This window comes from Colossoma macropomum, unplaced genomic scaffold, assembly GCF_904425465.1.
Source record: "Colossoma macropomum unplaced genomic scaffold, Colossoma_macropomum, whole genome shotgun sequence".
In the NCBI taxonomy this organism is placed as follows: Eukaryota; Metazoa; Chordata; class Actinopteri; order Characiformes; family Serrasalmidae; genus Colossoma; species Colossoma macropomum.
In genome coordinates, this window is record NW_023494809.1 from 3763953 (window position 1) to 3776596 (window position 12644).

The following is a 12644-nucleotide window of genomic DNA, read 5'->3' on the forward strand; positions in this document are numbered from 1 at the left end:
ATCTATGCCAATGCAAAGTACTGTGATTAGCCCACGGTTTCTTTATTGGCATTTATTGTTAGCTTTCAAGGGAATGATGACTCAAAACGTATAAAACCGATGCCTTGCCAGTAGTACATTCAGAGACTTTGGCAGTATCCCCTTTAACTCATTTAAATCTGCTGTCAAAAAGTGAGTGCGTGTGCATATTCACATTGACCACAGTAAAACGTGTCAGCATGTGGAATTGGAGCTTTCTGTGTGTTGCCGTGTTTTCTATCAATGCGGAAAAGATGCGCGTCTTCCTTTATTGTAAGATCCACTGTGATTTCTTCTGAGAGGGTGTGCAATGGGTCTTCAGTTATTCTTGATTTAATCAGATTAACTGTAAAACGTGACTGATGCGTGACTGACATATCTCTGTTCAAATGTTTTCTTAAACAAAAAGGCAATGTGTAACACTAAAAACAAATATAAGAATTTTCATCAATTTAAATCACGTTCTTAACATATCAAATAAATGCAACAATAGTTGCGAGAAACTGCATTATTAACTGAGAAGAGTAGCCTGAAGGTCACAAATAGCCACACATCTTAAAAGGGTTAACAAATTTCTTTACATTCTACAAAGAAAAGCAGTTCCATTAAATAGTATATATTTTTTGCAATAGTTGGTGGCCGTTGCTAGGCTACAGATAAATAGGATGCAGTGATATTTGATGAGATTTGAAAGATGGGGTCAGTGAACGCCTCTCAGCTAATCAGACTCATCATACAATAACAATCCTCACTCACAACTATTTAAAATTACTCGATGTTTTGAAACATGATGATGTATTAATGTTGATGTGTGTCTGTCAAAAGGTCTGCCTATCATCTGCAACCTCCTTCAGGCTGTTAATATACAGAAATGTCACTACATTTTTACATCATGTTGACAACAAACACAGGTGAATGATGTAACAGTGCAAAGCAGACATGCCATTAGACTGCTGTACAGTACAACTCTGAAATCGCTGCTTTCTTTTGTCTCATTTACCGAATGTATGGTGTGTTTTAAATAGGGATGAAGAGAAGGGATAGAGAACGGAAGTGAGTTGGATTGAGAGAGGGCATGCAGGGTGTCGTGGGGTGTCGCTGGGCGTGTGTGCGTGGGGCGGGGTTGTGGAGCAGAGGAGATAAACGCAGGCGCTTACCTTTGCTGTACACCACACAGTTGTTTTTGTTGTCTTCTGCTCCCTGCCAAGTCACATCCAACAGCCACCTGGGGCCCGAGCTCAAAACCACTGGGACAGGGGCCTTGGTCTTCTGCAGGAGGAGAGATAACACACACACACACACAAAACGCAAAGCATTAACTTATTTTGGGGATGATTAAGGAGCACATTAATAAGTGTGAGATACGCTCAACTTGGCGAAAAGCTATAAACATGAACTCTTTTTGTAACACTTGAACAGCTGGAAAAGGAGCATCTCTCACATGACTGGAACAATTTGTTAGAGCTGGGATTACATTACATTAATCAGAGTTCTGCCCAAATTACAGCTCTGATTTTCAGAATAGACTGAAACCATTAACTGCAATTGTTTATTTATGGTTAAGAATCAAATTCTGTATTTATGTTGACTCTTAACCATTTGATTAAATAGAAATGTGGCATAACTGAATTAGGATAAATATAACAATTTTTTGAAGAGGGCAATCATGGTCTCTGCTGGTTGGCTATAGTCTGCAGATTTTAGAACAGTTGGGCTTTGCAACTGGTGCAGGACATTGTGAAGTGTTTGAAGGGTAAAGGCTCTAAAGTTTTATCTTAATCTAGTTTTAGTTTCTCCCCACCCAGGATGTCACCCAAATGCATTTTCCATTTTATTTGTTTTTTTTTGCTTTAGCACAATCAGTGGCATTAACAACAACAGCAGAAAGATTGAGCAGTAAGTTTTGAAGTTTCTGTGAAAACATATAAACTGAACTTATTTATTGAAACTGAAGTTATTTATGTCTGGAAAAATCTGTTGGAAAGTGTGAGATGCCCAGTGTTTTCATAATCTGTAGGTATTTTAAAGAAATAGTTTGATGAAATTTGCACAATTTTCCACTTACCCCAAATATAGTTGATCAGCTATGACATGTTTGGCATCCTAAATTTTGCTTCTTTAGTTTAGTACTAGAGCAACAAGGCTAACGTTGCTAATAAACCTTTGCAATCAATAGACGCGGAAATCATTTCCGTAAATAATATATGCCCAAAACTTCCACCAACCCACCCAGACCAAATCCAGGTCGTCATGAAGGCTGCGCAGACTGAATGTAGTTTAGTATGAACTATGAAAATGAACAGAACTTGACCCTGTGGCCAAATGCTGGAGTCAGCTGCTGTAGACAAGCAAAATTTGGACACCAAACATATCTCCTAAATGACTTCATCTGGAGTAAGTGGAAAACTGTGTAAATCCGATTTTTTTGCTGAACCATTCATTTAAAGGTGTGTGATGTATCCAAAGCTTTACAGTGAGTGTTTGAGGGCAGCAGGTGAAACAACATGATGGAACTTGGGAGGATCTGGGGGCTGTTATGGGGTATCAGGGCTGAAGGTTGGAGAAGTTTTCGGGCTTTGTGGGGTGTCTTCTTGAACAGGCTTTCACAAGAATCCAGAGCAAGGAATTATGGGAATTCTCTTCCCCAGTGATCCTGTATCAGATCTCCTCGATTAGCTGCCTGATCTCAGGTGCCTGGGAAAATTACAAAAGGAATGCAGATGGCTTTTGGTGAGGGGGTGGAGGGCAGCAGAGGAGGCGTGGGTTTTGCGGGTGAACTTTGGGCGCATTGTCCCGCGCTTATCGCCCTCCCATCTCACTATTTCCTGTGAAAAACGGGCTGGGGAAGAATTTAAAGAATCAGTATCCATTTCAAAGGCCGATGGAGGTTACGTTTGGTAATGCGCCGGCAAATTATTCCGAATGGGTAACGTCATTTTTCTTCTCAGGCGCTGGGTCAAAACCGGTGCTTTAAGTTATTTCTATAAATCAAAAGCAGGGAGATAGGGGGGCAGGCCTCTCCGCATGCCCCAATATGGGGAGAGGGGCCACTGTGGCTGCTGAGCTGTTGTATTTATTCTCCACCTGATTTTTATTCAATTTGTATTTTTTAAATGGCATTTTCCCCCCTTACAAAGGGCAATGAGAGCCTGAAGTATATCTTCACTCTGTTTTAGGAGGGTGGCGGGGGAGTAAGTTGGACTGCTGTTACAGTAGCCTATTACTGGCAGGGAAAATGTCAGTCTTTCTAGGCCATTACTTGTCAACCCCTAGGCTCTCCTTCATTAGAGTGCCGCAGAAATAGTTTAGCTAAGAGAAAATGGGTTGGAGAACCATCTCTGTGCTCGCTCACTCTCTCTCTCTCTCACCATAGGAGACTTTCTCTCGTAAGACACCATTACTCTCGCTCGCTTCAACTCTCCTGAGCATTCCATATGCTGCTGTGATTTGTTTGCGGGCCTCGTACACCCCCTCAGCGACGCCTCGTACAATGCTGTGAAGCGCGTCGGTATTGTACAGTCCAAGCAGACGTCTCGAAGCTGAGCCAAGCCAAACTGAACCCAAATCAGTCCAAATCCATGTCATAAATACAAACATTAACCCCTTAAACCTGATGGGACCAGTATTTGGGCCCACACTTCAAATCCACACTCCGAACTACATAACTTTATAAGTATATAACATATTAGTTCCACAGTAGTTCTAGAATAACTTATAGTACACTCAGAAAAAGGGGGTTCCTCAAGGTTTCACTGGTAAAGCAATTGTTATATATAAGACTATAACAACTCTGAACCATTTACATGTTTCTCCATGACGAAGAGCCTTTTGTATAGTTTTTTAAAGGACCTTGGTGAAAATGGTTCTTTATAGCACCAAAAATGATGTAAAGGGTTAACACTGTCACTGTTCAAAAACTCGTACACGAGCCAAACTCAGCCCAAAAATTCTGTTGATTGTAACCCCACCCCCACCTGCCCCCATGCTGGCAGTGACACAGAATGTGCTGGTCATTTAAGATCGGCTTCTGTTACCCATCTCAAACTAGTCATACAACAAAGTCTTATATCCAGGCGAACCTTCAAATCTCACAGTCCTGTCAAAGGAGCATAGGAGACGGCCTGATTGTTGCCACGACGACTATCTGAAATGAAAATCGGATTAACCCTTTCTCTGATGCTCTCTGTCTGGAGCCATTCTCTTGTCCCAAAGCTGGAGGTTCTCCTTCTCTCTCTCTCTCTCTCTCTCTCTCTCTCTCTCTTTTTCATATTCAATTCAATGACTGTCAAGGGACATTTCAGTGCAGATGTGGTTGCTGAGTTGATGACCAGTTCTTAACCAACAAATAATTTCTACAATTCATAGAGTTAATGGAACTCTTCATCATTAATATCAATGCACACTTAACATTTAACATCTAATCTAGTGGGGTATAATAAGTCTGATGCCATGGATATAATAAGGTATAATTATATTTTCATAGAGGCTCTTGTGATAATAGAATAGAAACAAACACAAAACATAATCATTTATTATATAAACACATAATGGCTGCAAATACTGCTGCATGATATTATATACTGTACAGGTACGTTAGGGGAAATAGTAAAAAGGTAAAATGCCTGACATTTCTTTCCACAAGTTGACAAATTAAACTATAATTTTGAAATGTAAAAACCTGTTTTATATTGCTGAAAAATAAAGGTCAGTTGGTGAAAAGAAAGAATACTATTCCAGACACCAATTTACATGACATGTAACTATTCTATAAAAATGTACATAATTATACAAATAATGAGCTTTAAAGTAATTAAATGATGATGGAAGTGCTACAGAAAGCAGGAAGACTGTGCTATAAGAAGTGTATATATTTGACAAAGCTACAATATCTGTTCAAAATTAGTGAAATATAAAGTTTTGGGTGTGAAAAGGAAGAATACTATTCCAGTTCCAATTTACAGCCACTGTAACTATTCAGTAAAAATGTACATATACTTAGCTAATTGATGGAACATGACATATCTAAGTGATGAAATGGTTATAAACACTTTCACCTTTGAATGCACCAAATAGTTGCTATCACGTTTGAAACTGAGGGTGAGTAGCAGGAGTAGGTTTAATAGCTAGTTGCCCTGTGTGCTCGTGGCTGGCCTGCAGGCCCTCTCTCTCTCTCTCTCTCTCTCTCTCTCTCCCTCCTTCTCTCAGCGTTCTCCCAAGCCTCTCGTTTTTCATCCCGACTCGGTCCCCTGCTTGCCGTGTAAGAGATACAGTGAAGAAAACAGTGTAGTCAGCGGCCCAGTGATTACAAACTGATGCTCAAAATTCGCTATAAAATGAAAATCAATATTTCCACAAGTCGCTGCAACATAAAAGATAACCTTCATTGATTTTTCCTGACTTAGGCTCGTGCGATAAAATCTAATATAAATTTTCAGCCGCTCGGATTTGGATCAGAACGGGGGAAGCAGGGGGGCTGCCGATAAGTTCCTTTCTCGCATCTGTTAGAGCTGATTTTTTTTTCTTCCCCCTTTCCTTCCTTCCCTCCTTACCCCTCATCTCTCTCCTCTTTTTTGCCCCTCTCTTTTCTGAGCTATTTATAATTGGCCTGGTGCAAGCAGAAAAAACCTTCTATCAGGAATCTGCTCTAATTTTTTTTTATTACTGGGAAAGCTAAAGCCAGTTCCAGATAATTTGGAAATTTCAGGGGGAATTGTGATGGGAGCTGATGGCGGTGGCATTGGGGGAGGGAAAAAAAAGGAGCTAACCTGTAATAGCTTGTGTGCCTGACTCTGATTAAATGTTGCCATAGATGAAAGGGTCTAGCTTCGCTGCAATAAATTAACCAATCGCACAAATCCCAAATCACTGCTAATCCGGCCTTGATACCATGATCCTCTGATCAGTTGAAGGAGGTGAGGGGAAAAGAGTGGCTGGTGACACTTTCAGCCTCCATCACTTCCAGCTCGCTCTGTAAACAGCCAGCTAATGATAGCACCGCTGACCGCTGCCCGTGACACCCGGAGCCTTTTTAGCTCGGCTTTTTGCTCTCTGGCCTGCCAGAAATCAATCCCCCGAGAGGGTGGGAAAGTTTATTTCTGCTTTTTTTTTTTACCCCTTTTTCTCCCTTTCTGACTCTCCTCCAGTTGCTTTTATCTCTCGCTGTTAAGAAGTCTGTTAACCTTTTGAGTTGTGTTCCTTGAGACCAGAAGGAGTAATTTAGAATCAATAGAGAATGAAGCATAAATTGTGCCGTATCTTTCTTTCTGTGGGTGAGTGTGGGTTGTGGTGTTCCCCGACATTAAAAAGCCTATAAATGCAGCAAATTCAGCCACATCCGGGCTGTTTTTCAGGAATACCAGGTATCCATAGTAACCAGCCCAAATAAACATTTCAGAAATGTGGGTTAGACCAATTTGGTGGGTTTGGAGGGGGAGTGGTATTTCAGTGCTGGGACAGACCATTTGCATTTTGTGCATTATTGTACATTATTTTAATGTTCATTTATTTATTTTTCTCTTATTTTAAATACAAATCAAGAAAATGCAATTGGCTAAAATTCAAAATCATAGATTATTACAGTGATGAATGTAACAGTGTCTCACTGTAACTGTATATAATAAAGAAGGGACAAAGGGTACACAGCCTATTTTAAAATGGTTAAACATAATTAAAAAGATCAATAAATATTTTAGAATTAAACTACATTCAACAGTTCAAGTTCATTTTTCTTTTGTTTTAGCCTTGCTTATTTTTACTGTTGAAACAGGACCAATGAAGGTGAACATTAGCCATCCTAATGACTACTGTATTATCTTATAATATTTCTCAGATTTAAATAATATTTGTGGCATCTGCAAATTACATTGCAGAGGATAGGCTACCCACTCACTGTTCTGGTGTTCACAAATTAGCCTCAGACAAAATAACTGAAAATAAGGTGCCGACTTAGAAAGATGTAGTCATTTTTAGATTGAAAAAGAGATGTCTTTTTCAGATTAATTGAGATTAATATTCAAAGCCTGTGCAGAATCTTAATTGGATATCAGCAATTTGAGAAAACAGTAATAAAAATTTCTATTTTAATAATGTGCTTTACCAAACCCTCCTACACAATAAAGCTTAAGCCTTCATTCAGAAAATCAGCTGAGAAGCGACCAGTAAAGAGAAAAAAAAAGTGTTTCGGTACATGCATGCAAACTGAAATGGGTTCTATTCCAGGCAGAAACATCCACTTCAGCTCCATCGCGAGTAAATGGTCAATGTCAAGCTGACATGTTTGGAGGGGAGGTGGACATGGCCGCGGTGGGGATGTGTGTGTAGGACAGGACTGGACCTGTCCTAAGACTCTGTTTACAACCTAAAGCGCCCTCACACACCTCGATAACGCCCTCTGCAATTAGTTGTTCGCTATGATGAAACAAATTGCATGTGGTCAACTGGAAATTTCATTAAGGAAGATTTACCTCCGGCTGTCGTTATCGCCGCATATTAATATTTCCCTTGGCCTGCGGGATGGATGACTTACAGGAAAGGTTTTTTTTATCCCCCCTTCCTAGAAGAAGAAACGTCCCAGTCCCGTTATATACATGCAGAAGCAATCATGGACTGGAATGTTAAAAAATATCTAAAGTAGCACTGATTTTTTTCCCCCTCCCCCTTATTTACTGTTTCATATGCTAAATAAAAAGGTTCGTATTTCAAAATCACTATCTGCCCAGGAAATATTGCCACATCTTGAGTCCGTCATCCCTTTTAGCTTCTTTCCTCATTTAAAATGGCAGTGGTTTCATCGTCTAAAATGAAAAGATACCTCCTTAGTGCCTTATTTTTCTTTTAAATATTTATTTATTTATTTTTCCCCTCTGTGCTAGCATCTGCTACTGGGAGGCTAAATAACAAAAATATGCAAAAAAAAAAAAAAAAGAAGAAGAAGAAGAAGAAGAAGAAGAAATTGCACGCTAATTCCCTTTGGAGATAGATCTTGGCGGCTGCCCTGTCATAAATCAGAGAATTTTCGATATGAAATGAGGCAAGCTGCTCTAATCATTTCTGCATTTCAAATTGGATCACTGGCTCAATCGCTTGGCTTTTAAACTGCTTGCCTAAGAGCAAATGTGAGGTGGGAGATAATGGGGGGAGAAATCTCTGCCGCGCCGCGCCGTACTTAGTTTACTGCTTGAGTGAAAAAGAATGCTTTCTCTGCCTCAACCCCCCCTCCACCTCCCCGTCACCCTCCCTTCCTCTCCCCGGCTTTCTCTTTTCAACTTTGTTAAATTGACTTTTTCTTTTGAAATCGATAAAATTGAGAATCGCCGCACCGCCGCCAATCTTTTAAGGAACACCCATTAAGGCTCACACAAGCCATTATTTTCTGGCATTCGCAGTTGCTATAGGGACGGTGTGCTGTATATTGATTCAAAATCACCTTTTGCAAAACACCATTCGATTGTATACTGATTCAGTCCGTAAAAATGATTTAAATTCTGCCAAACAAAATATTGTCAATGTCAGATGTTGACAATGTATAGAAAAAAAAGCATTAATGCAAAGATTATTCAAAATGTCAATAATATGCCTATAGGAGGAATGCATCATTGTGTGTGTTTCTTTAGAAGAAGATAAAAGAAATCTTTTATCTGACCTTGACCAGCTCTACGTTCCCATTACTGGGTTACAGTACTGTGCAGAAGTCAAAGATCAACCATCATTTTTTCATTGCCTGTCAATCATATCTTGTATCAAGTTATTCATGTTTATGAGATATTTGGATATAAGATATATAAGAAATACATAACATATATAAGAATAAATGATTAAAAAATTGAGAGAAACTGGGACTTCTAACAAACGTGCAAGACCTGGTAGACCATCAAAACTGTCACCATCAGATCTTATCTTTGAAAGAGAAGAAAAAATCAAGCTCTGCTCTTGTTTGAGATCTAAAAAAATCCACAGGTGTTTCGTTCTATCCTTCCGCTGTGAGACAACAACTCAACGGTACAGGTCTGCACGGATATGCAGCTGTCAAGAAGAAGATATTTAGGAAAAAAACTTACGCAACAAAGCCCAGATCTCAAAATGATTGAATATGCTTGGTATTATTTGAATCATGAGACACAGAAAATGAAACCAACTTCTAAGATTGAACTTTGGAGGTGTGGAAAAATATCCCTAGCAAGTTAAAGGCAAAGAAAGGGCAGTGAATACTGAGACTTCTGTGTAACTGTCTGTTAAATGTGTTCTCTGCTTTTTTTCCCTGATGCTACAATTAATAACTCAATGGCTGTTTTGACTAGAAACTAAATAAATGAAGGGTGGTCTCTGACTTTTGCACAGTATTGTATCTGCAATCAGTAAAGTGGTATTGAGTGAAAAAAGAAGAGGGTGGTAGAAAAGAAGGGAGGAGTGTATGTGTGTGTGATGAGGAGGTCACTAGCCAATTCCAAGCATCTTACATTCTCCCAAAGCTTCGGGCATGGAAGTATGTTCCAGCTCTAAAACCATCCAGTTTAGCGCATGCTTAGCCTGCCTTCAGGACAACAACTCTCTCTCTTTCTTTTACTCTCTCTCACTTGCTCCCACACACAGAATACTACACTTACAGTACAAATACTAGGTTTTAAATATTTATTTCATATCTAATTATTTTCACAAAGACAACCTACAAGAAGTTAAAAAAAAAAAGTTTGCACTTAGGTAGTTAGCTAGAAAATCTAGACTTAGGCCTTCTTACAGTATTGCACAAACAGAAATGATTGTTAAAAAAAGTAAAAGAGCTCTAGAAATCTAGACCAGCAAGCACAACGAAGTTGAATATGCTTTGTAGGTGCACAACTTCAGTTATTCAAAAAGGCACGAGTGCACAGAATTCATAATGCTTGTTTTGCATTCTAATAATGACTAGAAGGGACAGAACATGCTCTTTCCTTGTGTTCTGATTCAGCTGGCGAAGTGACATGCCTGTTCTACAGTCCTTGCCATTTAAATTTGAATTTCTCCCTTTGAATCCAATCGCCGGTTCGTTTGATCTTTGCATGCGCCTCGCAGCCACCTCCTGCAGCAAGAGGCACCAATGGGAGACCTATAATAGGGCACTCCCTCAAAGTCCTGTTAACCTGGACGAGTATATCCATGCCTGGAGGGAGCGGAAAGGCAGGTGGCATCTGACCAGCCAGCAGATTTCAGTATTACGCCTGTGCCAACATAAACCGACCGCAAGAGGCAAATACACTCTTACAACATACTGTAGAAACATTAAACAAATTCCTCCCACCCTTAGAAATACATGATTTATTTGGATGCACCAAGAAAACGCTATGAATCTACTAGTTTTGAAAAAATATGTGCAAAAGCACTCATTGCAAATTAGCTAATGGAATGCTGTGCTCCTTTCACTTTTCCAAAATGGGATGTAGGCAACCCAATATTTGCACCTTGGAGTAAAGGATATCTTTATAGCTTAAAGAAATGCTCCTGTTTTATTTCGGCTTTGTCTTTTTTTTTGGTGCAAAAATCCTTTGAACAAAAGATTTAGAAAATCTGAAATCTGAAATTCAGAAATCATCTTGCATCCAATGTGTGCAGCTGTGGTTGAAAAAAAAACATTGCAAAATATTTTAAAGCCTTAAGAGTTTCAGTTTTCTTGGAATTTTTTTTCTGAACAAGTATTGCTGTACTTTAACTTCTTAGAAGGGGTCATTAAAACTAGTCCAACGAAGGGGCAAGGAAATTACTTAACAATGCTCAAGACGAAGCTGAACGTGAACCCTTCCAGCTTTGCGAGAGAGGCATCCATTTGCATAATCTTACAGGGGTTGCACTGGAGGTGCAACATTTGAGCAGGTCTTGATTTTTAAGGCTGCACTTTTGAGCGATGGGGTCTTCACAAATCCACTCTAAAGAGCAGCAATATTTACTTGGAGGTAAGGCTGAAAGATAAAGAGGGCGAACTCGCCCCCTCTGAATGCATTAGACGTGAACTCCCTTATCGGCAAGTCTCAGCACGCTGGCCGCTGAAGGAAGGACTTCCAGGGCTGGATATGCTCTTTGTTACTCAATTAGTTTACCGGCGACCCCCGTGGTCTAATATTCCTGTTTTGACAGCCTCGCAGACGTGCCCTTAATGTGCTAGACCACCGGGACAGACGGGCAGACGCTGTCCAGACGTTCGCTTTCTCCGGTCTCTATCAAACGTTTTTATCTCACGAGAGAAGCAGTCTGCGATAGCGCACCAGATGACCGTCATGAGGAAAAAACAAAAAAATTACCAATGATTTTCGCACTGCATACTTTCATTTGGTGCTGTTTCTTCATCTGGAGTGGCGGGATGAGAGACTCGTTGGCATCTGAGGAAAGGAGAGAGCGGATGGATGACCGGGAGTTTTGGGGGAGGATGAGTTGCGAGGTTTGGGCTTCGGGATGGTTGTCAGGGGCCAGAACATAAGGGGTGTGGGGTACAAGGGCGACCCTCTCGCTTGGAACGAGGTGAGGTGAAAGTTTTGATGTGTCAGCCAGCATGACACAGTGGGACACTGAGATTGAAGTGTCAGATCTAAGGCAGGGAAGTGAGTTATGTTCTGAGTAGGACATGCATTCAAAACAAGCTAAAATTCTAATATGGACGTGGAGCACAGAGTTAACAGCCCTGATGTCCAGCACTGTTGTCCAAAATTGACAAAAACAAAGTCGCAAAGCCAAAGGACCGCAAAACGAAGTTTTCACATTAACCGCATCAAGTTTTTAAAACAGATTGCCAAGATTAGAACGTTGCAGACAGTCATCTTTACTTCAAAATATGTGTCCGTGTGCAGAACGGGTCAGCCAGCAATCTCACATACTTCACACACTTCGCTACCAATTAACTCATTCGCACAGCGTTATTTGGAATTCCAATGGGGGGGATCACGTTTTGCAAACGAGAACAATTGCGGATTATCTCGACTGCTTTCCAAGGAAGTTGCTTCAGTGTCCTGTAAAGGGAGCCTTGACAGTGACAGATGGCAAAGCAGCTGGTGCCGCTCATACCCCTCTCAATCACACTCCACTATGTTTGCTGTGGAGTTTATTGGTGTTTGGCCACACCTTTGGCAAGATCCTCTTATGCAAACTAAGGGAGACAATACTGTGCACAGTTTTGCTGATGCTGTTGTGATTAAACTGGATTAGGCTAATATCAGGAAGATCATCAAACTCTGCTGTTTTCAGAAGCCACCTAATGAAGCTGTTGCTGGAATTCTTATCTTTCTCATCGGACTCTGTGTCTTCTATATTACTAAGCTTAAATCTTTCATGAAGACTCTGGGAATTAATTAAAGACTGTTTCGGTTTTTTCAGGCATAATACCAGGAGACATGTTCTTTTGAGTATCATGGAGAACCACGTGCTTGTGAATGTATCTAGGATTCCTCAGAGATTTCTCTCAATCTCATGGGCCCTGTCCAGCTCTGCCTGACCTGAGATCATACTGTTTCAAAGACATCTCACCAACTATTCCCTGATGGGAGACTCTTCTAAACGTTACTGTCCTGTTCTTAGCTGAGAACCACCTCACTTCCATTTTCCTGGGACCAGCCTCCATGTAAACAGCCTCTGGCTTGTTCCTTTACCAGTCAGCTGGCTTTAGCCTA

At 40.4% G+C, this 12644-nt stretch overlaps 1 protein-coding gene across 1 annotated transcript in view; it reads right to left on the minus strand.

The window, feature by feature from the left end:
* Window positions 1-12644, minus strand: part of zfpm2a (zinc finger protein, FOG family member 2a) — a 163136-nt gene that overhangs the window by 59805 nt on the left and 90687 nt on the right. Inside the window, exon 5 of the mRNA XM_036558337.1 lies at window positions 1176-1287. Within this exon, the coding sequence (XP_036414230.1) occupies window positions 1176-1287 (112 nt within the window). The remainder of the gene's footprint in view (window positions 1-1175; window positions 1288-12644) is intronic.